Raw genomic sequence first — 27,899 nt, forward strand, 5'->3', positions numbered from 1 at the left:
CATTGATTTAAATCTTATTTAAACACTACTGTAATATCTTACAATTCTTAACCTTTACCACACTTTTATATGCATTGTAATGTCAGAATAGGCAGAATCTGTAGTGATATATTTAAGTGAATTTTACTACTAAAAGGAAGATATGTAACTTTGGTTCAACATAGGCTCTATTTGCTTTTCTAAATTACATATATCGATTATAGTGTTTCTTTGAGGGACTTATCTTCATTCTTCTGACATCCTCATTATCTAAGTTCCTGACTCCAAACATATGTTGGCGTTAAACACTTTATGATAGTCATGACCCTGAAGAACTTACTCCACTCAAGATCACAGACACTATGTTCCTAAGAAAGGCAAGCATGGAATGGGAGAGTGAGGATGGAATCGTAGATAAATCAAAGGTGACTTGGGCCTGGAAAATGGAGCAGAAGTCATCAGCTTCTCTAGATGTTCCTTATCTTTCTGTGAATCTGTGACCTGACTACAGCGAAAGTCCCACCAAGAGTATTTCCACCTATATACGAGCAATCAGACAGTTCTCAAAGGCCTGTGAACAAGAATATCAGGCCTGGGGGGACCTTACATTTATTTGACCACAAATAATCCCTTCTTGACTCTGTTTAAATCTTTGGGGAATATGGGACTGGTGTGACAATATAGAAGGTAGGTTGCCTTGTAGGTGGCTGACCCAGGTTCAATCCTTGGTACCACATATGGTCCCAAGACTGGAACTATCCTTGAGCTCAGAGTCAGGAATAATCCCTGTGCACCACCTAGTGTACACCAAAAATCAAACTAACTAGCAAAAAGAGGACTATGGCCAAGTTTGTTTAATGCAATAAAAAATATTAAACATTTAATGCAGTATAGTCACCTCCATGAAAGTGATCCACTCGGACAAGAATCTGACAAAACTGAAAGAGGTCTAAAAGGGATGGAGAAGGAACTGAGATTATCTTATTCTTGAGACTGATGTGTTTGTGCTATTGAAATGCTGTCTGATGAGTTAGTAATCTGTGATGTTACCTATATTTTTGGGTGCTATAAACCTACTATTCTTTGAGTATAAAGATTTTGGGATAAGTGTAAACCTCAGAGAGGCTATGAGACAGTCATAGTTAATATCAAAAACTGATACAGTCACTCAGCAAGAGAAGAAAGGCTCAGTCTGATACTAGGTCTGAGTACCCATCCCATTCTCTAAACTAAGTCGTCTTCAACCTCCAGTCCGTGTTTTGGTGCTTGTCAACAGAAATTTCCTGCTACTTAACACATGGAATGCATGGATAAAATGCCCATTTTATGATGTTAAATTAAAAATGAATACATGAAACAATTAAAAATAATGGCTTTTATTTCTCTTTTAGAGGTCAATGAAATATTTCTATTTTTACCACTTTGCAGGTATGAAAGGCCAAACCCCAGTGATCTAGGTCACAATTCTCCATTGTATCTTAATACATTTTAAAAGGACCATAATATTATAAAATAGTCCAGGTTGCTGTAACCAAACAAGAGAAATATGGTGACAGAACATGAGAGCAGTGGTCAAATATCTCAAGAGCTGAGCTGGGGGGAAAACCACCCCAGCAAGACTTTCTCCAGTGGGCATATCTTGGTGCACGGGTCCTGATGTTATGGGGAGGCACTAGGCAGTGGCTTGATTGGGAGGTGTGTCCTCACAGTGAGAGTGGCGGGGTGCTGATGCTGCTCCATGAGGACACACCGCTGGAATCCAGTGGTGGCTGCAAACTGGATTTCCACACTGAGTGGGGGAATAAAGAAGAGGGGCCCTAGATGTTGCTGAGTCCAACTCAGAATTCCATTTTTATGGTCCGTGCGTAATCTTCTCCAGGAGGCTCAACGAGTCCCGTGCCACAGCCACAGTGCAGAGGGTTCACTCCCTCCGGGGTGGTCACTGCTCAGGTGAGTGGGAGGCAAGCTTACCTGCTGTCTGCTGTGCCTGAACACCATCTACCTGAGGCAGGGGCCCAAGTGTTCCTTCCTCATCAAAGGCCAAAATTGGATTCAGAGGAATTTCTGGGCTCTCACTGTTGGTGACATCTAATCTGGATGGTTTAGAGCCGATGGGTAAGTTTATGATTTCTTCAAAATTTTCATTCTGAACAGATACTCCATTTTCATTTGGTTTTTCCAAGTTGGCAGTACTGGAGAAATTGAAGAATCACCATCAAGATGAGTCAGGATTAAAAATGGAAAATACATTTTTACGACACTCAAAGACTTACATAATAGATGATTTTATAATCATGTGAGGCAGAGGGACCACATGACTACTAAAAATAAAAACATTTTTACATGTTTGCATTTCCCCCCTTCACCCCTAAATGTTTGTATTTTAATTAGAAATTTTGGTAAATTTACCAAAATTTTAGTAAATTTACAACATTTACTAAATAGAAAAATTTACCAATCATATCAACATCATCATCTCCAAGAGTTCTATACATTTCTCGTGCAGATATTTTCAGAATGTTTGTTCTGACAGAGGAGATCTTATTAGGATATTCACTTCAAAGATGAGTGCATTATAATTTGGGAGTGAGATGGACTGGATGACTGACACAAAATCATAGAAGTCCCAAGACACAGGAAAGACCAAAACACATATTTTGATTTCTGGTCTTGTATTCCTATCATTCTACCATTTTGTACATTCTCTGGCTGTTCAAACTGTAAACTGTCACGGGATATCACTGGATTCTTGAAACATGTGCACTGATGTTGTTTCCTGTCATACTCAACTGGTACTCAGGATCTACTGGGGGTCCATACGGTGCGAGGACTTAAACCCATGGCCTCAAGTGCAAGGCAAGTGCTTGACCGCTGAGCCAAAGCCCTGGATCTGTGTGTATTAACATATAATAAACTGCCAAGGCCAACTTTTTCATCTTTTCTTCTTTAAATTTGCCTCTGATATGACTACCTTGAGTCTCATGTTGTCTTTTTTTTTTTTTTTTGCTTTTTGGGTCACACCCAGCAATGCACAGGGGTTTACTCCTGGCTTTGCACTCAGGAATTACTCCTGGCAGTGCTTGGGGGACCATATGGGATGCTGGAAATCGAACCCGGGTTGGCCGAGTGCAAAGCAAACACCCTACCCACTGTACTATCGCTCCAGTCCCGATTCTCATGTTTAATAACTTGGATTTATATTTTAGGAACTGCACATCAAATCCTTAAACTTCTTTGCTCCTTAGATTGTTCACTCTCTTTACAAGCCCTAGAGCAAAATTGACAGCCCTTCATATTCATTATTATGCTTCACGATGTAGCAAAAACAATGCTTATGGATCAAGTGAATGCCAGTATAATTTTATTATTCCATTTTCTCTTATTGTAGCTATATACACATCATAATTTTTCAGTGCTCAATTCATGTGTCCAAAATGACCCTATCTGAAATGACAAAATTATTCTAGTTTAAATTTCCAAACGGAAAGGGAAAATAATAACAATTATTAAGTAAAAATTGTAGAAAAAAAAGTAAAAATAAAGTTTTAACTTTTAATTTATCCTGATCCTAAGTTAAATAAAGTGAGAGGAAAGAACAGGTCAGAGATTTCTTAAAAAAATAATATGGCTTCCTGCATGCAAAGCATGAGCCCAACCTGCTGAGCTATCTCTCTGGTCCAAGAAATGTTTACTATTTAAAAATTAACTTATTTGGGGGCTTCGGGGGCTACATCTGGCTGTGCATAGGCCTTACTCTTGGCTGTACCCTCTGGAGCATTTTGGGTGGTGTGTGTGGGACCATATATGGTGTCTGGGGTCAAATCTGGGCTGGTCACATACAAATAAGGCAAGCACATTATGTGCTGTACTCTCTAGGTCCTAACTGTTTATTTTATCTATTTATTTTGTTTGGGCCATATCCAGTGATGCTCAGGGATTACACCTGGTTCTGCACTCAGGAATCACCCCTGACAGTGTTCAGGGATTCCAGGGATTGAACCCATACCCCTGTACTACTGCTCTTTTTATTTTTAAAACTAAAAAATATATATTTATTTAATTTTTATTTAATTTTTTAAATGGAATCACCATGAGATATAATTATAAAACTTTCATGTTTGAGTTTCAGTCATACAATGATTGAACACCCATCCCTCCTCCAGTGCACATTCTCCACTACCAATTTCCCCAGTATACTGCCTCCCCTGTCCCCCACTTCCAGCCCTCCCCCAGCCTCTATGGTAGACAATTTCTTCCATACTCTCTCTCTACTTTTGGGCATTATGGTTTGCAATACAGATACTGAAAGGCTATCATGTTTGGCCCTTTATACTTTCAGTACAAATCTCCCATCCCAAATGATCCCTCTAACCATCATTGACTTAGTGATCTCTTCTGTATTCCAGCTGCCTTTTCCCCCAGCTCATGAGACAGGCTTCCAACTATGGAGCAATATTCCTGGCCCTTGTGTCTACTGTCCTTGGGTGTCAGTCTCATATTATGTTTAAATGTTTATTCTTTCTATTAAAATTTATGTATTTTCCCTCTAGTGACTGAACTCTGACTGGCAGTGAGCACAGGAACATTCATTTATAAGATGAAAGCAGAAAGAGAATAGAAACAAAATGATAACTTATGAAAGGTCTTGAAATAGTGGCGTGCATGTGCTGCCTGAGCCCATGTACTGCTTCCACCCCCATGGCAGAGCACACGCAGTGCCCAAGCCCATGTGTCGCCTGCATCTCCCCTCTTGAGATGTGTACTTTCATGCTTTCATGTCTAATGCTGGGATGTGTGTAGGGGCTCTATAAGCTCTTGGAAAAGCCCGGCTTCTCTCTTGAGCATGTTACTCTCCACTCTCTCCCACTTTCTCTTCCTCCTTTTCCTCAAAACCTCCAAATAAAATCCGTTTTACTTCAAAAGAAAAGAAATAGTGAAAAAGAACTTAATCTTTGAGCATAGAGTCAGGTGTTTGCTCTGAGTATCACAGGGTGTGGCCCTCAAACAAAACGAAGTTTCCAATCTAAGAAGAATTCCAAAAATTAAAAAAAAAATCAACAGATGAGCAGTCTGTTCACCTATGACTCTCACAAAACTAAGTTTTGCTGTCTGACTTCAGCAGCTCATTTCACATTTGTACTTCAGAGCACACTATAAGAGGGTCAGTTCAAGAGACAGGGAGCAAAGGCAAAATAACTAGATTGAACAGGATCTATAAATATCGTGTTTCTGTCAAGTAAGAGCCAAGTGACACCTTTCTGTATAGGTGTACTATACAGAAAGATGAGTTTCAAAGTAGCTGAGATAACATTAAATGCAAGGGGTAAAATTAACCATGGCAAAACAAACACCATTGGGTATGGGATGTGGCCAAAAAAATAACTTACTGGAAAATAAATTAAATAATAAACAAATTTAATTAATAATTAAATTTCAACAAAAAAAATAACTAGGTCTAAAGAGATAGTATAGCAGGCAAGACCCCACCTGATCCCCAGAGCTCACCGGCAGTAATCCCTGAGCCCATAGCCAGAAGTAAGCCCTGAGCACTGCCAGCTGTGGCCAAAACAATAAACAAGCTAAAAACTATTTTTCATAAACTTCTATTCATATTTTCTAAAAATGTAACAAAGTATCCAATAAGAAGTGAAACCTTTCCTTATTATTATGTTCTTATGTTTTCTTCCACATATAATACATCTATATGTTTGATTTCATATTATCCTGTTTGTTTCTGGGCCACACCCAGCAGTGCTGGGGGTCAGGTTTACCCTGGCTCTGTGCTTGGGGGTCACTCTGGTACTGAGGTTGAGTTTGTCACATGCACAGTAGCACTGTTCATCAATTTTCTCGAGCAGGCACCAGTAACGTCTCCATTGTGAGACTTGTTGTTACTGTTTTTGGCATATTGAATACGCCACGGGTAGCTTGCCAGGCTCTGCCGTGTGGGCAGGATACTCTCAGTAGCTTGATGGGCTCTATGAGAGGGACGGAGGAATCGAACCTGGGTTGGCCACATGCAAGGCAAATGCCCTACCTGCTGTGCTATCACTCCAGTCCTAAAAACTAGGAACGTTCTACTGAGACTTGAATTTGGATTGCTGGATTCAGAGTCCAGGGTACTAACCATTACACTATGGAACTGCACATATCACATGTAAGCCAAACACTTTAAATCCGGTACTATCAGTCTGGTTCCTGGTTCTTAATTTGTAATTTTATTTGATGGTTCTTTTTTTTTTTTTTTTAAGCATCATGAACTTTTTCTGAACTTTTTAAAAAGCATCCCTGCATCAATGACCGAAGGTTCCCTCCCTCCCTCTCCCTATCCTGCCTCCTTAGCAAACTCATTTGAAGAATTTTTATTTATTATAATTTGGGTCATATAATTACAACAGTGTTGACTCTTTGATGGCTTTGATGTACATACAGTTACCTCAGCTACATAGAGAAATGAACAAATTCTTCCCTATAATTTTCTTTGTTAGTCATTCTAAAATCTTACCATCAAAGACTCAAGAAAAAAAAAATTTTTTTTTCCCCCTTCTCAGACCATAGAGTTACTAGCTCTACCCAAAGTCAATGGGGTTGAGTGGCATAAAAACAGTAATGCTCTGCTTTAATGTGAGTCAGTGAAAAAGGACCGGGTGTGACTCACCTCTCCACAGTCACTTCTGATTGGTGTGAGGTAACCGCAGGTGTGCTGCTCACTGGTTCTTCACTTCCGGCAGCGTTCACTAGACTCGGAAGTGCAGACACTGTTGGACAGAGCAGAGACAGGATAAAGGGTCATTATTATCAACTCTGCACTCCAGGACTCAGAATGCCTGGCTCTGCTACTTACAAATCTGTGCTGTAGTTTCCACAGGGGTAATAGTACCTACACCTACTTCAGGGGCTACAGTGAGAATGAAACATATGAAGTCATACACTAAGTACTTAGAACAGTACCTAGCGCGCTGTGAGGGTGAAAATCAATGCTGTTATGATTCTGGCTTATATTGACTTCATTCTGGACAAAAAGTACATAAGTACTGATTTTTGTGTTCGGTGCTCAGGGTTTAATCCTAGCTCTGTCCTCGAGGATAATTTCTGGTGGGCCTCAGGGAACAATTTGTAGAGATGGAGCCCAGGTAGGCTGCAGGCAAGGCATAGGTCCGATCCGCTATACTACTGCTCCGGCCCCAGAAAGTACATATCATCGAAAGTGAAGATAGCAGTGGGGGAACAACCAGGGCGACTGAGAACATCTTTGCTGCAGGACTTGAAGTAAATCACCATGAAATTCTTTTAGTGATGACTAATGTTTTTTAAAAACTCAACTGTGTCCTGGTCACATTTATAATGACAGGATATCACTGACTTGGAAGACAAAGTGAATTATACCCACACTGCCACCTCATTTTCCAGCACCCAGTGATGGAACACAGCTTAGTTAGGTCAACAATATTGATGCCTGACTATAAAATTTGGGACAGGGTTAAAGTCTTGTCAACCTTTATAAAGGTCAGAGTTTCAGGGAAATTTGTGGCAGTTTCAACTTGGTTTCAACTTGATGTGAGAGAGGAACTGATATGAATCCAAATGTGATTTCACTGTCTGGCACAAATTCAATAAAACTGCCACCGGCTCAAAGATTGACTTAATTGAAGCAAGGAAGTAATTGATAATTTCCAAGGTTCCCAATTTCTCAAGCCGGTAACAGGCAGTCTCTGACCTTACAGACTCCTGATACGAGTCTCCTGACAGGAATTTACAGAGTCTTGATATGCCTCTAAATTCAGCAGCCTGCACTGATAAGCTCTTTGAACCCTGGGGCTGAAGGGTTAGTATAGCTGGGGGCCAGAGCTATAGTACACTGGTTAGGGCATTCGCCTTGCATGCGGCTGATCTGGATTTGATCCCCAACATCCCATATAGTCCTCTGAGCACTGCCAGGAGTAATTCCTGAGGGCAGAGCCAGAAGTGCCCCTGAGCATCATTGAGTGTGACCCAAAAAGCCAAAATGGAAAACAAAACAAAACAAAGCAAAACCAAACCAAAAATATCCCATGTTAGTACAGCTGGTCAAGCACTTGCCTTGTACCTGGCCCAACTGGGTTTGATCCCGGCCTCCCCAAATGGTCCCCTAAGCACTTCCAGAGGAAGGAAGAATGAAGTTATGAAATTTGCTTGTAAATGGATAGGCATGGAGAGTTATTATACTGAGTGACATGAGTCAAAAGAAGAGGGACAGATATAGAATGACTGCACTCATTTATGAGATATAAAAAAATATAGTATAGGACTAATATCCAAGGACTAATATCCATGGCTGGAAACTTGCTACAAGTATGTATGGGGTCCCGGAGGGCAGTTAGGATAAAGAACCACTACGGCATGATAGTTGGAGAGGATTACTGGACAAGAACTGAGTGCTGAAAGTAAAGGGATATGCATGGTAACCTTTCAGTTTTTGTAATGCAACCTATCATGCCCAAAAGGGGAATGGGGGATGGGGGGAGAGAGGAGGGTAGGAGAGAGAGGGAGCAGAGAAGAGGGAGGGAGAGAGGGAGGCAGAGGAGGGGGGGAGAGAGAGAGAGTCAGGGGCAGGTGGCGTATAGGATACAGGAAAGTGACTGGGGATATTGGTGGTGGGAAATATACACACTAGTTGGATAAACTTGGTGGGTGAAAGGATGGGTGTTGGAACACTGTCTGGCAGAGACTTAATCATGCACAACTTTGTAACTGTATCTCACAGTGATTCAGTTAAAAATAAACTGAAAAAAAAAACAAAGAGCTTAAGAGCAAATTTACACATTACTTTGGCAAGTAGTAAATGAGTGTAATTTAATTTTATATTTTATAAAAGTTCTCTTAATAGTATAAATTTATGGGAGCTCTAGCACAGCGGGTAGGGTGTTTGCCTTGTATGGGGCTGACCTGGGTTCAATTCTTCCACCCCTCTCGGAGAGCCCAGCAAGCTACTAAGAGTATCTTGCCCTCATGGCAGAGCCTGGTAAGCTACCCTTGGCGTATTCCATATGCCCAAAACAGTAACAACAAGTCTCACAATGGAGATGTTACTGGTGCCCGCTCGAGCAAATAGAAACGGGATGACAATAATACAGTGAAATATAAATACATACATGCATACTTAGGGAGTTTTATACATATATATATATATACACACATACATTGATGTAAAATAAGCTTATTTCACTCATAAGAATATAGAAAAGATAAAACCAAACACCAAAAATGCCAAATGCCAGAGATTTATAATAAAGGGAAAATATGTGAACTAGATGATATATACTGATGGTTCTGTGAGTATATTTTTGAATCAATGATTTATTTTGACTTAATTAAGTTAAAGCCTAGATTTGAATTAAGTCCTGTGAAATAAATACCTGTTTCTCCAGTGAGAGCTCCCTTGGCTATATCTCCATTTCTCTGATCAAGAGTTTTCTATAAAGGGGAAAAAGGCAATTTTTAGTGTTTAAAGGAGAAAGTGAAAGTAAAGGGGAAAACAAAGTTATTAACAAAGTTAAAAAATGGTCATTTCATTACCTTATCTGGAGCTTCTGTTTTCCTGGTTCTTTTCATAATTTCTTCAAGTCGCTACAAGCAAGGAATAATTGAGCAAAAGATCAGTTGCAGAAAACAAAATTGCCTGGCACAACAAATTGTCTGTTGATACATGTTTGTTAATCTGGGACAAAATAACATCCATTACTTTGTCCTATAGCCAAAGGAGTTAGAACAAGATTAAGCCAAGAGTAAGATTTGTTTTGGATAAAAGCAAAGAGAGGGACTAGAGAGATAGTACAGCAGATAGTAGGGCGTTTGCCCTGCATGTGGCTGACTGAGGTCAGGGTCCCATACCGTCTCTCGAGCATCTCAGGAGTAATTGCTGAGTGCAGTGCCAGGAGTAACCCTTGAGCATCACAAGGTATAGACCCAAACAAAAAAACAAGAAACAAAACCAAAAAACAAACAAACAAAAAAGAAAAACCAAAACAACCCAACCCAAAAACCCAAACCAAAAAAAAACAAATTGTTTTCTGACAATTGTAGTAATATACAAAGAGTAACTTTAATTTTCTGCAACAAGTAGGAATACCTTTGGGGTTAGAGTGATAGTACAGTGGGTGGGGTATTTGCCTTGCACACGGCCGACCTGGGTTCGATTCCCAGCATCCCATATGGTCCCCCGAGCACCACCAGGAAAATTTCTGAGTGCAAAGCCTGTGCAATGCCAGGTGTGACCCCAAAAGCTAAAAAAAAAAAAAAAAAAAAAAAAAAGTAGAAATACATTTGTTTTTTGCTGTTGTTTTGGTGCCACACACAGCTATGCCTATGCTCAGTGTTTACTCCTTGTACTCCTAATAATGGGATCATATGCAGTGCTGGGGGATTGAACCTGTGTCCACAGTGTGCAAGGCAAGTGTGCCTTACTCCCTGCACTGCCTCTTCTGCCTGCACATTTGTTTATGCATGGCTACTCAGACTGGAGCAATAGCACAGCTGGTAGGGAGTTTGCCTTGCACATGGCTGACCTGGGTTCGATTCCTCTGTCCATCTCGGAGAGCTTGGCAAGCTACCGAGTATTCCGTCCACACAGCAGAGCCTGGCATGCTACCCATGGCATATTTGATATGCCAAAAAACACTGACAACAAGTCTCACAATGAGACATTACTGGCACCCGCTCAAGCAAATCGATGAACAACAGGATGACAGTGCTACAGTGCTATAGTCAGTTGCTCCAAGTCAAGATACAGAATGCTCTCGCTTACACGTGGGACTTAAAGATAAACAGTAAGGTAGCCACAAAGGGCCAAAGGCAACATAAGAGAACTGATCCACAAAACTAAGTTTTAGTAGAGGGGGAGTTGCTGAAAGGGAGGGGCACTGAGAAGCTCAGGGAGGGAGGTGGAGACACTGGAGATGGGTCTGGTGTTGGAATTGTGTGCATGAGAGACAGCCATCAAAAATATTGTAAAACACAGCACCTCAATTTGAAAACAAACAAACCAAAAGGTTAAAAAGATTTCCCTAGAATAAAAAATAGAAAGTAAGTATCTCGACAGTTAGGGCTTCTGGTTACCTTCTTTCTCTCCAGGCGCTCCTGCTCTTCCTTCTGGAAATGCTTCTCCCTTTCCTGCCGGGCCCTCTCTGCTTCTTCACGAACCCGAGCCTCTTCTTCCTTCTGGAAACCAAAAGTCAGCATGATGCTTCTTACAGAGGCTGGCTTTGCCCACTGCCTCAACTTCCCAGGCCATCCTGAAAGGAGGCCAGGTGGCTGACAGCAGCATGTGGGCATTGAGAGTGAGCAGAGGGCCCTGGACCCTTCCAGAGAGACACAGACACTGTCCCCTGCCCAAGGGCCACCTCCCCTCGGGGAGCCCCATATCCCCACCTGTCTCTGGACGCGCTCCAGCTCCTCCCGCTCCCGTTCCTGTGCCTGCCGCCTCAGCTGCTCCTCCTTCTCTCGGGCCTGCTCGGCCTCCTGCCTTCGGGATTCCTCCTCCCGCCGAGATCTCTCTTCAGCCACCCTTTGAGCCAATTCTTCTCTCTTTTGTCTGGAAAAAGATTAAAACAAAAAAACAAACAAAAAAACAAAAAACAAAGATGAGGAGGAACAGTGCGCAGTTAACTGCAAGGAAGGTGTGTTCAGAGATCTGGAAAAATATCCCCTCCTGGGTATTCAAGTTCAACGTTGTTAGGGAATGAAAATAAAAATCACCCTGTTTTCATTCTCATCTTCTCAGTCTGTGGTACACAGAAGCAAAATGTGACCATTAACAGTTTGAGGAAAAAAACTTTTTAGGGGACCTGAAATTTAACAATCTTTGAATGCCAAGATTTGTTTAATTCAATAATGTGACTTCTTAGTGGAAAAATAAGCAAAAAAAAAAGGGGGGGATATTTTGGAAAATAATAAAAGTTGTAATGTTCTGTCACCAGATAGGAGTAAGATGGCCATTTGGCTGCCTGCTGGGGCCAAGGGCAGGGCACCTCCAAGATGGCAGCCAGAGTAGGGGCTCCATTTCTTCCCGAAGGCACAGGCCTGTTTATCTGAAGAACAATTATATTGACATTAGCCTTATTAGCCTCAGAAGGAGATCAGGAAAGCAAACTGTGCCTGGCATAGTGTCTTGGCAGGCAATTATCGGGCATTTTGCAGCCTCACCCGGCTATCCTGGGAGGTGTTCTAGCTAGAAAGAAGAAAATATGAGCTCTAATTATGCAGCTTTAAAATAATTAAGAAATATAATGAGGAAACACGGAGATTAGAGATAGGCAAGTAAAAAAGATTGCACAACTGTACCTCTATGATAGGCAGAGTTATGTAAATGCATGTGTGTGCATTTATGTACACACACCCACATTTCCCTCAGAGTGACTAAGGATTACTCAAAACATACAGTCCTTGAAATCTCATTAATGTTTTTTCTTTTCCATTTAAACCTCTTTCCTTCACTCCTCCAATGTCCTGTTGTGCTGCCTTTAAAATAGGAAAATGTGACCTGAGAGAGTCCTCCAGGAGAGAGAACTTAACATAAGTCAGCAGGTTAAGAGGAATCCGGAAAGAACAAATCAGTTCACCTCCATCACTTCTGCTTCTAAACTTAGATGGAAAAGGACTCGCTCCAAGGCATCACTAGGGTCTCACTTGACAATGTGTCGCCAAAGCACCCACTGTGCCTTTTACCTTTCCAGTTCTTCCATCTCTCTCTTCTCCTTTTCCTCCTTCTCTCTCTGTTCCCGGGCCAGCCGTCTCTTCTCAGCTAGCAGCCTGGTAGCCTCTTCTGGGTCTGTGGTGCCTGCGGAGGTCTTCGGAGAAGTGGTCACAGTGGATGAAGGGCCTGGGCCTGGGCCCGGTGTGGGGGCCGAGGCTGAGGCTGGAACAGGGGCTGGGACTGGAGACGGGGCCGGGGCTGGGGCCATGGCTGGAGCAGCTGGACAAACAGGTACAAGAAGAAAACCAGTTGGAAACAAAACCCAAAGAATAAAACAAAAACTAGCATTCCCCACACCCTAGGCCTAGAATTCATCATTGCAGAAGAAAAGGGAATGCTTATTACTGTGTGTTCTCACGGTTTCACGGTATTCTACATGTAACCAAGCAACAGAAAACAAAAAGCTGCATGTGTAAGCGAGACGTCCAACAAAGCTGCCACACTGTCCCCTCGTCTTATTTTCACACACGGGCAATCAGTTAACGGGATCTACTGAAAGTGAACCGAGAGGAGATCCTACGTTACAACTCTGGGAAGTTGTACCCTGAGCAGACAGATGTGATTTTAATTTGCCTTTCATTACATTAAATTTTTTTTTTTTTATAAAACCAACCTTTCCCCCTCTTTCTTTCTTTAGTAGCTCCTTATTACTAAAGTCTATCATTCTCAGCATCCATGCTGCCAGGCCAGATAGGCCAGATTCAGGCTGGAAAGATGATACCCAAGGAAGGAGAGCCCCACTCTCTCTCTACTCTCTACATGACAGGCACCAAAGTCTCCATGAATGTGCTTACATATGCCAGGCCTGGGCACATGGGCTGTGGGGCACCAGGGGCCCACAAGTCTTGGGGCATGGTGTGGCCTGTCACTGACCATTCCATGTACTTTAAGACTTATTCTACTTCTGCTTCCACAAAATTCTCATTTTAATTTTTCTTTTTCTTCTCCTTCTTCCTCTCCTTTGTTGCAGGGGTTGTACCCCGTGGTACCTGAGGGTGCCAGGGCTGCTCCGGGTAGTACTTAGAGGGCTATGCAGTGACAGGGATCAAACCTGGGCCTTACATATACAAGGCATATTCTATTCTACATCTCTGAGCCACATATACAAGGCATATTCTATTCTACATCTCTGACTTGCACAAATTTCCCTTTACGTTCAGGCGAATGTCCATGCAAATTAACACTGTTCGCTAACAAAACTTAGCACCTGTCTTGAGCTATTTGCTCTTTCTTTGCTCCTACTCCACATAGAGGGTGCTCAGGGAACCAAACCCAGTGGCAGGAATCTAAAGGGGGTCAGCCACATTGCACAGCACAAGTCTGAACTTTTGTACTATCTCCCCAGCCTCAAATTAAGTTCTAAGAAAAAAAAAAAACTTTAGAACTAAGACAACTTCCATGAAGAATACTAAGTTCCTAGTTCCAAATGATTTTAAATGTTTCTGGTGCCAAAATTAAAAATTTCTGCAGTGCTAGCTCACTTACTCCACCGCCAAGGAACTCAGTTTCTTACATCTCAAAGGGTTTGAGTCTCATGCCTTTGGACTACTATAGGATAGAAAATTTCCTCTTAGTTTTATTATCCCCTCCCCCCACCAAATAATTACTAGGGTCCCCCTATTTATCTGCCTGCATCATCTTCCTCCACTTATATGGCGAATGTCAAATGAAGAATTCATGACAAAATTTTGTGATTCCTAAGTCAGCTTAAGATACTCTGGATTCTTTATATTTTTGTTTTCCTCCTAGGATTACTCACTCTGGGGCAAATCAGCAGAGCAGGCAGCCAAGACTGTGAGGACATCCAACAACCCTATGAGAGGGTCTCGTCGGAAAATGAAGGCCCCCTGCTCAATTCACATACAGGAGCCTCAACCCGAAGCTGCTTCTCAACTCCTGGCCTCAACGCTCTGTGATGCGGCAGAGTTTTGGGATACATTATTACACGCCACGCTGACTGTGATGCAATAAAAGGAGTCAGGGCTCAAACCTGAAGTGACATTAGCTCTAACCAGAGGCTTCTGGGTTTGTGATTCTATTTTCTTTCTATGCAAGAATGGCAGACTTAGTTAGGGCCCTTCAGGATGCCTCAGAGTCAGTTCCTCAGTCCCCTGTTGGGAGGAAATACCAAGGGGCCAAGGGACAGCTGGGTGGCAGAAAGCCTGCCCTGCAGACTGGCAGGAGGGTACCGAGACTCCTTATAATGCTGCACATGGCAAATGTGAGATTTTCGGCAACTCAACCAAGAGTGCGTCCCCCCCACCTGCCCGTCAGCAGGGCAATAGCCAAGGGATGGGAGGGAAATCAAATGAGAAACAGAATCACGCTAAAGCAAATGCAAAGTGGGAACAGCGCAGGAGAACCAGGGTGTGAGGGCGAAGAGAGCTGAAGGTTCACCCGCCCGCAGCAGTCAGCTGGCTCTTACCGGGCGCCGGCTCTGACTCCACAGGTGTCCCCTCTTCCAGGGGGGCTTCCTCTACCTTCACGAGAGGGGTTCGGCCCTTCAGGGATGGCTCGTTGGCAACTCGAGGCGCTTCCTTGTCAGGGTCTTTTCTCTCAGTTTCTCTCTTGACAGGGCGAGCGTTGCCCGGAGAAGCGGGCCGGGCCTGAGCAGGGCCCGCTTTGCCTGATCCTGAAGGCAGGGCGGACATTGGTCTGGGTGTGCCAGGTAAATGAGGAAAGGATTTGGATGGGAGCCTGGGCAATAAACAAACGGAAAAGGAAGTCAGAGCAGGTTTTCTAGAACCTTCCATTCCCCCACCTCTCTACCATGTCAAGGGATAAAACTATCTATGAGCTCTTGTTTCTTATGTGGCAAAAACACACACACACACACACACACACACACACACGCACGCACGCACGCACGCACGCACACACACACACACACACATCCCTTAGAGACTCACCACAATTTTCTTTCTTTCTTTCTTTCTTTTTTTTTTTTTTTTTGCTTTTCGGGTCACACCTAGTAATGCATAGGGGTTACTCCTGGCTCTGCACTCAGGAATCACCCCTGGCGGTGCTCAGGGGACCATATGGGATGCTGGGAATCGAACCCGGGTTGGCCACGTGCAAGGCAAACGTCCTACTCACTATACTATTGATCCAGCCCCCCCCTCTTTTTTTTTGCTTTAAGGAAAATGGTTTATTCCCTAAGTCAAGGCCAGACAGAGCAGAAGAGCTCAAAGGCTGGAGGCTCCTGATTCTCCAATGTGGACTAGAACAGTGAGGATTTTACATACCAAAGTCGAGAGGAGGCTGGTGATCTGGTTTTGGGATTGGATGGTGAGAGAGCCCTCCGGAAGCCAGTTGTGAGGTGGAAGGGCACATTCTCTCTGTCCCGCTCTCTTTTATAGCCCTAAATCCAGAGAAACACAATCATTGGGTATTTTTTTTTTCATTGTAGAGGACAATTACCTTCAGGATACCTGACAAGTAGAACCACCATCCACTTAATGACTTTTGGGAAATAGATTCTAAGTTTTCCCATATATATCCATTCCACCCCACTGCAAGATCAAGGAGCCTAATAGAGCTTTCATTAGAATGGGCCTTTCATGTCTTTTGATTTTGGGCTACACCCACCAGCGTTCAGGACTCACTCTTGGCACTGCAAAGGATTGAACTGGGGTCAGCTGTGTGGAGACAAATGCCTTAACCCCCGTACTTTCTTGCTAGCCTCCCTCCCCTTTTAATTATTAAGGATTTTAATTTTTATGGCCCAGATTGTCATAACTCCATCTTCCTTTTGAAAACCAAATTTACATCTGCTGTAAACTTATTTTCTCCTTTGTACTGATTGCTATACAAGTCTCGAGCATTCTCATATAAGGAAAGGCAGGTTTGTGGTGAGCGATTTTAGCAATTTTTAGTCTTCTTTACTAGGCACAAAACTGAAATTCTAGAATGGGTCAAAGCTTCAGCTTCCCTCTGACTGCTCACGAGGAATGCAGCCAGAGAGATGCAAAGTGGAAATGGGTAAAGCAAAGCAGAGGAGAGCTGGGATAGTCTAAAATCAACCAGGAGGGCCAGGGAAGTGGTGAATGGCAGAAAGTGCAAGTGTGGGGTTCCCGGCCCTATCACTAGCACTGTTAAACAGCAAAAGAAAAACAAGGACAAAAAGTGGGGAGTCAATGGGAACGAAAAACTCAAGTTGGCTGAGGCACCTGGGGGGATGCCTCAAGCCCTTCCTCTGTGGAACACCAGCTGGAAAGCAAGAAGAAAGGGCTGCCCAGAGCAGGCTCAGGCCAGCAGCTGCAGGAGGCCCATTACTTCCCTCCTTTCTTTCCAATCTGGTTCAAACAGCAACTCCCCAAACCTCCCTGTCCCTACTGCTCTCCTCAGTGTCCTCACTGTGCATCTCCACTCTCCACTGCATCTCCACCCTTCCTACTGTCCTAGATGATGGACTGGCAACAGCGGGGAGAAAACACCTAAGTATCAGAAAATGCAGCAGCCTCCCCTTATCTAGGAGATATGTTCAGAGACCCTCAGAGGAACCCTAAATTGCAGACAGTACCGAGTCCTTGATTACACTGTTTTCCTCTGTAATAAAAATATCTGGGGGGCATCCCAGGTGATATTCCTCGGGTCACCTCCCAGAATTTCTCAGTCTAATCTGACCAGTAGTCGGAGGGCCTGAGTGTTGCAAAGTGTACTCTCCTGAAATAGCCTTTATTAAAGTGCCATTAAATCCTTTCCCAAACTGACCTTGAAGGTATGGGTGGGGCAGGGAAAGTGCAGGAAAGGAGTAATTGGCATAATGCTCAAACTTGGATGTACCTAGGCAGGTAAAAAGATTGTATCTTCTTTGTTTTGTTCTGTTTTTGGGCCACACCTGCTGTTGCTTAGGCCTTACTCCTCCTGGCTCTCCACTTGGGAATCACTCCTGGTAGGGTTAGGGGGACCATGTATGAGGTGCCAAGGATAGAACTTGAGTTGATTATGTGCAAGGCAAGGGCCTTACCTGCTAAGCTCTCCTTTGTTCTTCTAATATCCTTTCTAATAGTTAACCGACTGTTTGATAGCACACAAAGAAAAATGCTCAGGATTTGCTTCCTGAATGAATAACTGTGCTTTGGATAACAATCTTTCCAGTCGTAAATTTGGGCAAGGCTAAGATGGAAGAGATGCAGAATACTACTCAAGTCAACAGTCTGAATAACTTAGTAGCTGCACCAAGGCTTGAATCTTCAATAGATACTAGGTTTAGAATACAAATAATCTTTAAAGAAGATAATACAGAATAACATTTGAAGGCAGTGTTGTGTAACAGAACACTTTGCGATGACAAAAATGTTCTACATTTGAAATGACCAAAATGGTTACTTCCGGTCACACTTGTCTCTGTGTTTTTAAAATTATTTTTTTGGGGAAGGGGCACACCAGCAGTGCTCTGGAGCTACTCCTGGTTCTGAACTTGGAGGCACTTCTGGTGATGCTCAGGGCATAATACATTATTGTCAGATCTCGAACAGACACCTTCTGCAAGCAAGGCATGTGCTCCAGACCATTGAACTATCTCTCTGACCTCCACACTTGACTTTCTGAGTAGAGATCTAAGTCACTTTAAAACTGAACAATAAATTCAGTCTCACAAAATACATTTCAGATGCTCAATGGTAATCTTTTATCTTTCAATGCCAGGCATCAAACTCAGGGCTCATACATAGAAGGCAAATGCTTTACCACCAAGCCACATTCCCAGTTGTAGATATTTAAACTTAGATTTAAATTAAATAAAGTTAAATAATATTTAAAAGGAAAAGAAAAAATCTTTTAACATCAAAGTGACAAAAACACACTTTATAAATATACTTAAGAAAGCAGAAACTATACACTGAAAACTAGAAATTGGCACTGCTGGATGAAATTAGAGATAAATGAAAAGATGTTTTGTGGTTTAGCTTATATGAGTATTATCTGCTAAAATATTAATACTATCAATCTAGAGACTCCATGAAATCCTTATTAAAGCCCAGCATCATTTTTTTTTCAGACAGAAAATTCATCTGGAAAACTATATTCATACGGAATGAAACTTGAGGGATCCTGAAGAACTTAAAAAAATGAAAAGGAAGAACAAATATGGAGATCTCATATCTTGTTTCAAAATGAGAAGACATGAGACCTCCATATTTGGGGTAGACATACACAATAGAATGCTGTAAGAACAGCTGCAAGGAACAATAAAGTCATGCAATTTGCTGTAACCTGGTTGAAACTAGAAGATACCATGTTGAGTGAAGTAAGCCAGAAAAAGAAAGACAAATACAGTATGATCTCACTTATCCGTGAAATACAGAATGACTGGATGAGGAAATGTAATGTAGTAAAGGGGTTAGGGAATGCCAAGATCACCCTTGCCCTCAGTTTAGGGAGAAGGACAGTGAAGGAAAGAAATCAGTGGGGAAAGGGCAAGATGAAAATGGGGAATAACGGAACAGGGCTTCGGTTATATCGGTGATGTGTGAGATTTGTACAGCTATATATTCAAAGCATAGACTCAACAATGCTGAAAATTTAAGATCTAAGGTGCAACCACCAATTTTGTAATGTGCCTGTCACAGAGGCAAGCAGGAGGGCAAAGGCGGAAGAGTTGATGGAGCATGGGAACACTGGTGGAGGAAAACCGACACTGGTGGTGGGACTGGTGTTGAAATATTATATGCGTAAAACTCAACTATCAACAACTTTTAAAATCACAATTCTTTAGATGACAGATTACTCAAAGGAAGAACTGACAATTTCCTTGACAGATGATGCTGGGAAAACTAGATAAAGAAAAGCAAAATGTAGGCCCTTACCTTACACCAATAATAAAAATTTACCTTAATAAAAAAAAATCAAAATGGGATTAAGGACCTAACATAAAACTTAAAATTATGCTTTTTTTGGGGAAGGAAACAGGGGAAACGCTTCCTTACACTGGGTTGGTAGTGATTTGGTAGGTAGTACATCAAAAGTATAGGAGACCAAAAGCAAAAACAGACAAATGGAGTACAAATTTAAAAGCTTCTGTGTACCAAAGGAATAACAGAAAAGCACTGTAGCGCAAGGCAAATGCCCTAGCCTCTCTGCTATCACTCCAGTCCTTTGTAGTTTGTTTCTTCCATTCCTTTTTTTGACTGACTGGACAGACAAAGCAAGATTTAAAAAAAAAAAAAATGGAAGAAACAAACTACAAACCACATATTAGTCAAGGATTAACATCAAAATATATAAACATCTACTTCACCTCAGTAACAAAAAATTAAAAAATAAAAGATATTGTAATACCACTCAAGTAATTAAAAACATTTTTTTGGCAACAAAACAAAACTTAAAGATTACAATTTTTAAAACTTGGAAAGGATATTCAAATTTTCTTCAAAACTGTTTCTTAAATGATGACAAATAACAACAACAAAATCCCAAACATGCAAAATTGTTTAACATCACTTGTAGGTAAATGTAAATCAAAAACATAATGAAATGTCACTTTACACCCATTAGGATGGCTACCAGAAAAGAAAAAAAGAAAATGCTGGGGAAGATGTGGAAAATCAGGAATCATTATGCACCGTTGGCATATAAATGACACAATCAGAATGAAAAAGTATATAGCAGTTCCTCAAAAACTTAAAAGATTAAGGAGTTCTGCATACTCATGCCCGTATTTATAGCAGCTAATGGACATATACACCTCAAACATTCATAAGCAGATAAATGGAATGGCAGGATGTGACATCCATCCATCCATCCATCCATCCATCCATCCATCCATCCGCCCATATGATAGAATATTATTAGATTTATAAACAAAGAAAATCCTGTTACACGCTGCAACATGGAGGAAACTTGAGAACAATGTACTAGTAGTAAGCTAGCCACAGAAAGACAAATATTGTATGATTTTAGCTGTATGAGGTACCTGGAGTTTTCAAACTTACAGAAATAGAAAGAAAAATGGTGGTTGTTGGGCTGAGGAGGGAAAAAAACAGACATGTTGCTGGATGTGTGCAATCTCAGTTTTGCAATAATTGAAAAAATTCTTGAGACTGGTTATACAATGCAAATAATTTAATTCTAATTAAAAGTATTAAAATGAATAAAATGTCTTTTAAAGTACAATGAAGCACTTACAAATCATATTACACTGAAAATCCAGTTTTAAGCCTCCTTGCCACTTTCGAGATGTTGAATAGCCCCTCGTAGATATTATATAACTGAATTCTACAGTGTAGCTACAGGCTCTGTATGTCTTGCTGTCTGTTTTGGGCAGTAGGATTCTACCTAAATAACTGCCAGTGGGTTAGAGAAACAGCTCAGAGTGCTTCATGCAGTAGCTCTGGGTTCTAGGCCCACTGCAGGATTCCCCAGGACAAAGTGGGAGCAGTGCCCAAGTACCTTTGGGTGTGGCCCCCAAACTACTACTGAAGTAAAAGAATAAAAAACGAAAGGAGAGAATTGGTAGTGAAGAAGCGAAAAGAACAACATATTAAATACAGAAAGAAACCAAGTACATTAAAAACAAAAAGCAATGCTGGGTGAGAAAGTGGAGGTTCCAGATCAGGGGACAGATCTCAGTTACTCAATCTATTTGACCTGTGGGGTCAACACACATCCTTCTCTCCCGGAATGCTTGCTGAGTTTTGTTAGCTATTACAAGGTATTTTTCCTTTGGCAAACACTCTTCTCCCCATCCTACATGTACGTAGAGTTAAACTATAATTAGCAATGAGCTAGAGCTTAATTTACCAGTGAGAATAAACTTTATTTGGGGTGTGTAGGCACCACTCAAGGCAAGGTTACATAGATGCTCCAATGAGGGAAAAAATACTTTTCTTATCTAGGCACAAATGCTTCCTCTGCATAATCTAGTAGTCATTGAAAAGAGGGGAAAACAGGTAAAAGGGAGGGAGGAACGTCTGTTACACTGTATCACTCTTTAGCAATCTCTCTCAGGTGTCAGGACACTGGTTTGTTGAGGTGATGTCTGAAGCTAGAAAATTTATGTATCTAAATTCTATTTGCCCTAATGGTCTCTGATTCAATTTGAATATTTCTCTTTAGCAATTTTAATTTCATGATTATTCTGTCATCTCCATAGTACCTAATGTTTGGGGCTCAAGCTGTTGTGCTTAATCTGTCTCCCCGCACCTTCCCCTGCCCCCTCAGTTTCTGAAGCGCCAATATGATAATGAAGGAAAATTTCCCATACATCAAAAGTTTGTTTTTTTTTAAAAAAAACTTTTTCACCTTTGGCTAGAAGGGCTAAAGGTGTGACTCAATCAGGAATTTAAACTGATTTCTAAGAGCCCAAGGGACTTGGAAGTAAATTGCCTGTAGGCAGAGCTATCAAGCTCTTACAACTCTGAAATTATCCTCAAAGGCCTAAGCAAATGCTTTTAAGTGTCCATCAGCTTTATGAATCTAAATTGCTCTGGGAAGTTAAGATTTTAAGAAGCGATTTCAACCTTTCATTAAGGAGAGATGGGAGAGAGGGAGCAGGATCCGTTTGCTTGACTGGTGGGTCCTTTAAGACTAGTCTAATGCCTGAAGATCCTAGAACAAAGGCTGTCTTTCAAGGGATACCAAATAACATTAATTTTAAGATAGAGGAGAAAGATTCCTTGGAGACATAAAGGGACCTCACTGCATTTAAAGCACAGTAAAAATGAACACTTGTTCAGCCATCTTGCCAGCAATATTAGTACACATTTTATTGTTTCTCAAAATATCTGAGTTATAATCACCTTTTGAGAATTAATTACTTAGCACATAACTAGTGTTTTCAAAATACATTGTCACTATATTTTAAGATTTAGATCTTGACAGGGACTAGCTACAGGGGACAGGGAGTCACACCCAGCCTGGAGAAAACCCAGGAGTACTCGGATTACTCCTAGCTCTGTGCTCACAGTAGTACTCCTGGTAGTAGTTGGGCGACCAAATAGGGTGCCGGGGATCAAACCTGGGTTGGCTGTGTTCCAAGCAAGTTGTCTTACCTGCTGTACTATTTCTTTGGGCCTGAACCACTCAGATTAAAAAAAAAAAAACCACCTTTATCTTGCTTTTTAATGAACCCCATTTGGAGTTTGTTAGCTTCTGGGTATTGCTGGTATAAAATGAAGAGGCAGCTTGAGGGGTGATTGAGAATTGGAAATAATGGTGAGAAGGTTCAATGGTGGTGGTACTGGTGTTGGAATGCTGAATGCAATAAATCATGAACAACATTCCAGAAAGAAAAATATTTTAAAAAAACTTAAATGGAGAGGCAGTGGAAGACCAGGCTTACTTCCCTTCAGAGGTTTTCTGACTTTTGACAATTCAGGTGTTGGCATTACATTTATTTGGAAGCATCAACAGGGTAGTTCAGCACCGTGAATATCATGTTCTTTTCCAAATTCAGATTTTTATGGGAGGCAAAGATCTGCCAGTAAAAAGTGAGTATGAGAAGAACCCTTCTGCCCTGCCAGCCAGCTTCAGGACTGGTGGATGGATGAGATGATGGAGGTTTGCCACCTCCTGCTCTTTCACCCACACTTCACCCTGGGGTGGGGGCCCACTCTGCATAAAACCAGCACAAGCTCCCAGACTCGCCAGGTTGCTCCCAACAGCTACTCACCGCGGTGCCATGAATTGTCCTCCTTCGTGCAGAGCCCTCGGGTGGCGTTACAAAGAGTTTTGGTCGGTCCATCGAATTTCTAGAGTGTGCAGCTTTGTAGGACATGGAGTTGATGGGGCTGCAAGATGCTGAACGAGGACAAATGGGGATAACTAGGGTGCAGGTGATTGTTTTACACACAAGAGTGCCAGAGGAGCAGTTGGAGGAAAGTTGAAAGCAGGTTCAGGAAAAGGAGCAAAGCAGAGATAGAAAGAAAAGTAGGAAGAAGAGTTATTACCTAAAGACGTCCAGAACCATCACTCTCAGCTCTCCTCACATCCTATGCACTTACTGTTTGTCCCAAGGGGATGCATATGCAAATGAAAAATCTGGAACATATAAGATATCTGGCTTTTTAAATATGTATTGAGAACATAAGTGTCGTCCAATCTTTATGGAAAACAAATGCCTTATATTCTGATAATCTGATGGTTCTGGTAAAACTACATTAGTGACAGAAGATAATTTTATATAGAGACAAATATGGATTCAGATTTTTCTCAGTTTTAAGATGAAACAAAAGGTGAAAAAGACAGGAAGCAAGCAAGCGGCAGGCAAAGCAAGATGTACTCCAACTAATTCAGGAGTAAAGTTCAACACTGGTAGTAAGGAAAAAGTGTATTTGCAAACTGTAAAATGACCAAGTCTTACCAGGTGTTAAAACTCATTACAATGACAAACTAATAATTCCTAGCAATAAGTTTTATAAATGTTTTATTTCTTTAAAGGTTAAATTAAATGCATGCTTAGGGTTTCTTCAAAGCCAAGGCATTTGATTCTTTATAACAAGCAGCAGTAAAATAAACAAAATATACAGAATATGGCAGAGATGGATGGAATCACTTAGAATAGAACACAAGTATATGGGAATTCTAAAACAAAGCTAAATCACAAACAGCTTCCACAATTATCAAGATGGCATATTTTAAAAAAAGCCACCAACTTTCTGAAAATTCTTTTTCAAAAAACATCATTAATGAGGTGACTGTAACCAACAAGGGATTGAAAACAATCTATCTTACACTGTGTTGTATCATACTGTGGCCCTAAGACTCTAGGGCTGATTTTCAGATTTCTTTCAGAAACCTTATTTCTAGCAAAAAATATGACAGAATTATTCCTAAGGAGATACTACATTTTATAAAGTGACTTTATGTAATTCTAGCCACCACAGCAAGCCTTTAAAAAGACTTATGCCAGCTGGTAGTATAAAGTTAAAACCTCAGTTCACAGAACAAATTTCAGATAATCTTAAAATCAGAATAACTGAGCTAAGGCATTTATTATTTTGGCTTAACCTACAGACTAAAATTCTACCAGATTGCACCTTCTCATTATCACTGAGCATTTAAGACTGTGACTAACTTGAAAACAGCATCCTCCTCCCCATCATCTATTCAACTTCCTCAGGATAAACTAAAACCACTTTCCTCTGTCTTGGTTCTTAAAAGAAAATGTGTGCATCTGACCAGTGAACTGGCAAAAAGCTTTGCCTGAGACTTTAGTGGTGAAGGAAGGTTCTACAGTGCTTTGAGAAAGGATAACCTCTTTTCGTTTGCCGTGTCAATACAGGGGCAAGTGTTCCAAAAGAACATTTCTTCAAGTGTCTAAAAGCATTTACATTTCCCAGACAAGGTAGAATTCATTAATGCAAAAACTCTTCCAAGTTAATCAAATGCATTTAGAGACCAACATTCTGTTACTTTTCAGGGACTAAACGTGGCCCAGGGCACAGCCAGTGGCCACTCACTGACCTTGGCTTCAGACATGGAAACCTGAGACACAGTCAGGAAAAAGGGAATGCAATTCAGAAATATGATTTCTTTTTCCTCCAGTGGAGAGTAATAATTTCAGGAGGAATCTACAGGGCATTTCCCAGAAGTAAGTCAATCTCCTCCTGCCTTCTAGTTGATTTTTCATTATAGTACTATAGTAGTATTAGGAGAAAATAAAATAAAATATCCTTGTATAGACACTCTATATGAGATTACTATCAAATCTAATGATCCAAATTAGTTTAAATTAGAATTATTTGGGAGCTTTTATTTTTGTGCCATACCCCACAATGCTTAGGGATTACTCCTGGCTCTGTGCTCTGGAATCACTCCTGGTGGTGCGCAGGGGATCATATGGGATGCTGGGATCTAACCTGGCTCAGTCACATGCAAGGCAATCACCCTACCTGCAATACTACTGCTCTGGCCCCTTACCTGGGAAATTGGCTAAAATAAACACTGCAAAATCCTTCTTAGGACATTAAATTTTATGGATATTCTGAACAGCAACAATTGAAAGACCCAAAATCTTAAAATCAATGATTATAATAATTTTACTCTCCTGAAGAAGTAATATGAACAATACATAGTTGTGATTCTTTCCCAGAGACTGCCCTCTGCATCTCAAAGTAATTTAAACTGATTTATTTTATTGAAATGTCTTTGAGAAAGTCTTCTGCAATATCTATTATTTCCTTGGATTCTTGGTAGTAAGTATGTGTAATTGTAATATTTGATATGTACTTTCTGAAACAATGGGTGCAAAGTTAAGTAGTTCAAATGGTTGGAGTATAATACAGAGAATAGGAAAAACAGCTTAAGAAAATAATATTAGCATTTAGTGAGTGGCTACTGTGTGCAGGCACTATTATAGCTAGGTATTTTAATGTATTACCCCTTTTAATACTGACTTCTAATAATCACACAACTTTACAAATATATTTTTTTTAAGTGGGCATGGAAAAGTCAATCCAAAGAAATGCTCATAAATGAGAAGTAAGAGATTCTGATTTCCAATTCTCAACTGCTGTATCACCTGTTCTGGGAGTTTAGCCCAGCAGGCACCCTGGGGTGAGGATGCTGATACTGATTTACAATACAGTTCACTACTGTAAAGCTGGCTCAGGACACAGGCTGTCCTCGTCTCAATGGTTAACTGTCAACAGGGATAAAGTCACTGGGCAAACATGAAATGGGAAGACAAGAGAAAATGATCAAGGAGAATAGATAATAAAGTAAAAATGATGGAAAAAGTGTTCTTGACAAGTGAAGTGTGAGATATTTACATACATAATTACAAATGGAAAAAATAATCAACAGTTTTGATCACTGAACAACTTGTATCAAAGTGACGACAGGTTAAAAATAAACTAAAAAATGTATTAGTAACACAGGCAACTCAAGAAGGGGTTATACCCACTAAGAGGTTTCACGCTAAAATAAATTACACCGAAGTTAGCACTTTGTAAGGAGAATGGAAAAAACGGCTAAGCGAAGAGCAGGCAACGAGCAGATGTAAAGCACCTTGATTGGGCAGAGCAATGGTGATGGAAACTGGAACAATGGATGAATAGACTGGGTAGAAAACGAGAAATGATGCCGGAAAAGACTAGAGAAAATGTGAAAGAACTGACAAAGCTCAGAGACAACAGAAAGCAAAGAAAGCAATTTTTTGAGCCGTGGGACAGTGCTTTGCTATGAAACAGCAAACAGTCTTGTGGAAACTCTGAAGCATGAGCCCTAAACTTAGATTCTAGGAAACAGAAGGACTGAAATGCAGCTTTACAGGTATTTCAACTTGCTGGACAAAGCAAAATTTTCATGAATTGTATAAAAATATAAAATTCATAGGCATTAAGAAAAAAAACATATGCAATGATCTGTGCTTTTTTCCTCCAAGAAGACTTCAGGTGCAATGTGACAGTTGACAGAAAACACAGAACAATGTGGTGGCTGAAATGGGTGCACACAACATCTCTCAGGATGCTGAGGATGGCAGGGTCTGTAGGAAGAGCCAGCCAACAACTTCTCAGGGAGTCTAGGTAAGTCCCCTCTTTGTTTTCTATAAGCAAAGGGTAGAAATAACCCTCATTTGTTTTCTTTGCTGTCTCCTGGGGTACTGTGAGAATTAGAGGTGATGTTCATTAGCACTCTGGGTGCTGTAGATAAAAGACATTATAAAACCACGAAGAATGATAACTTGTAAAAAGAGGGCTAATAAGCAGGAAGAGGCTTGTACAGGCAAGAAATTTAAAGGGAACATTATGTAGAGGTTATGCAATTTCCTAAACCCAGGGACGAGGGTTCACCTACTGGTTACTCAGGTGCCCAAAGACATGTCAGAAGAGCCAGAACCAACTTACCAGGAGAGAGAGATGTTTCTGAAGGCCTAACTTCTATCTTTCCAGCCGCAGACAGGCTCCATACAAAGTTGCATTTACTTAATGGACTTATTCAGGCATGTTTTGCATTTAAAAAAGAGTTGAGGAGTTATAACTAATTACAACCAGTAGTTGGCAGGTTTTACATTATTTTCAAAGACTGTAACAAGTAAGAACTCTGTAATTAGTCTTCTCCATGACTCTTAGGGGTTCAGGAAGGGACCATTCCTAGATTACATGCTAAAGGCTGGCACAGGGGAGATAAAGGGCTAATTCACAGCCATATTAGGAAACTGTCTGCTTTGATATTATTCTCAAATGTAGATATGAGTATAAATATGGACTCCTTTCGCTTTTGGTCAGTTCTGCAGGGGCAGAAAATC

The 27,899-nt window shown here is 41.1% G+C and overlaps 1 protein-coding gene across 7 annotated transcripts in view; it reads right to left on the reverse strand.

Moving 5' to 3' along the window:
* The window catches only part of MAP7 (microtubule associated protein 7), a 174,743-nt gene that overhangs the window by 6,438 nt on the left and 140,406 nt on the right, over positions 1–27,899 (reverse strand). For 3 of the 7 annotated variants that reach the window (XM_055136325.1, XM_055136322.1, XM_055136328.1), the window contains exons 9-18: positions 23,322–23,473; positions 15,955–16,070; positions 15,135–15,406; positions 12,682–12,928; positions 11,386–11,548; positions 11,074–11,175; positions 9,535–9,585; positions 9,375–9,432; positions 6,638–6,737; positions 4–2,171 (exon numbers count right to left, since the gene is read on the reverse strand). In XM_055136325.1, the coding sequence (XP_054992300.1) occupies positions 1,919–2,171; positions 6,638–6,737; positions 9,375–9,432; positions 9,535–9,585; positions 11,074–11,175; positions 11,386–11,548; positions 12,682–12,928; positions 15,135–15,406; positions 15,955–16,070; positions 23,322–23,473 (1,514 nt within the window). In that variant the 3' untranslated portion in view covers positions 4–1,918. Of the gene's footprint in view, positions 1–3; positions 2,172–6,637; positions 6,738–9,374; positions 9,433–9,534; positions 9,586–11,073; positions 11,176–11,385; positions 11,549–12,681; positions 12,929–15,134; positions 15,407–15,954; positions 16,071–23,321; positions 23,474–27,899 lie in introns of those variants that run through there. The other 4 variants (XM_055136323.1, XM_055136324.1, XM_055136327.1 and 1 more) reach the window with 4 other exon arrangements.

This window comes from Sorex araneus, chromosome 4 (genome assembly GCF_027595985.1).
Source record: "Sorex araneus isolate mSorAra2 chromosome 4, mSorAra2.pri, whole genome shotgun sequence".
Taxonomy (NCBI): Eukaryota; Metazoa; Chordata; class Mammalia; order Eulipotyphla; family Soricidae; genus Sorex; species Sorex araneus.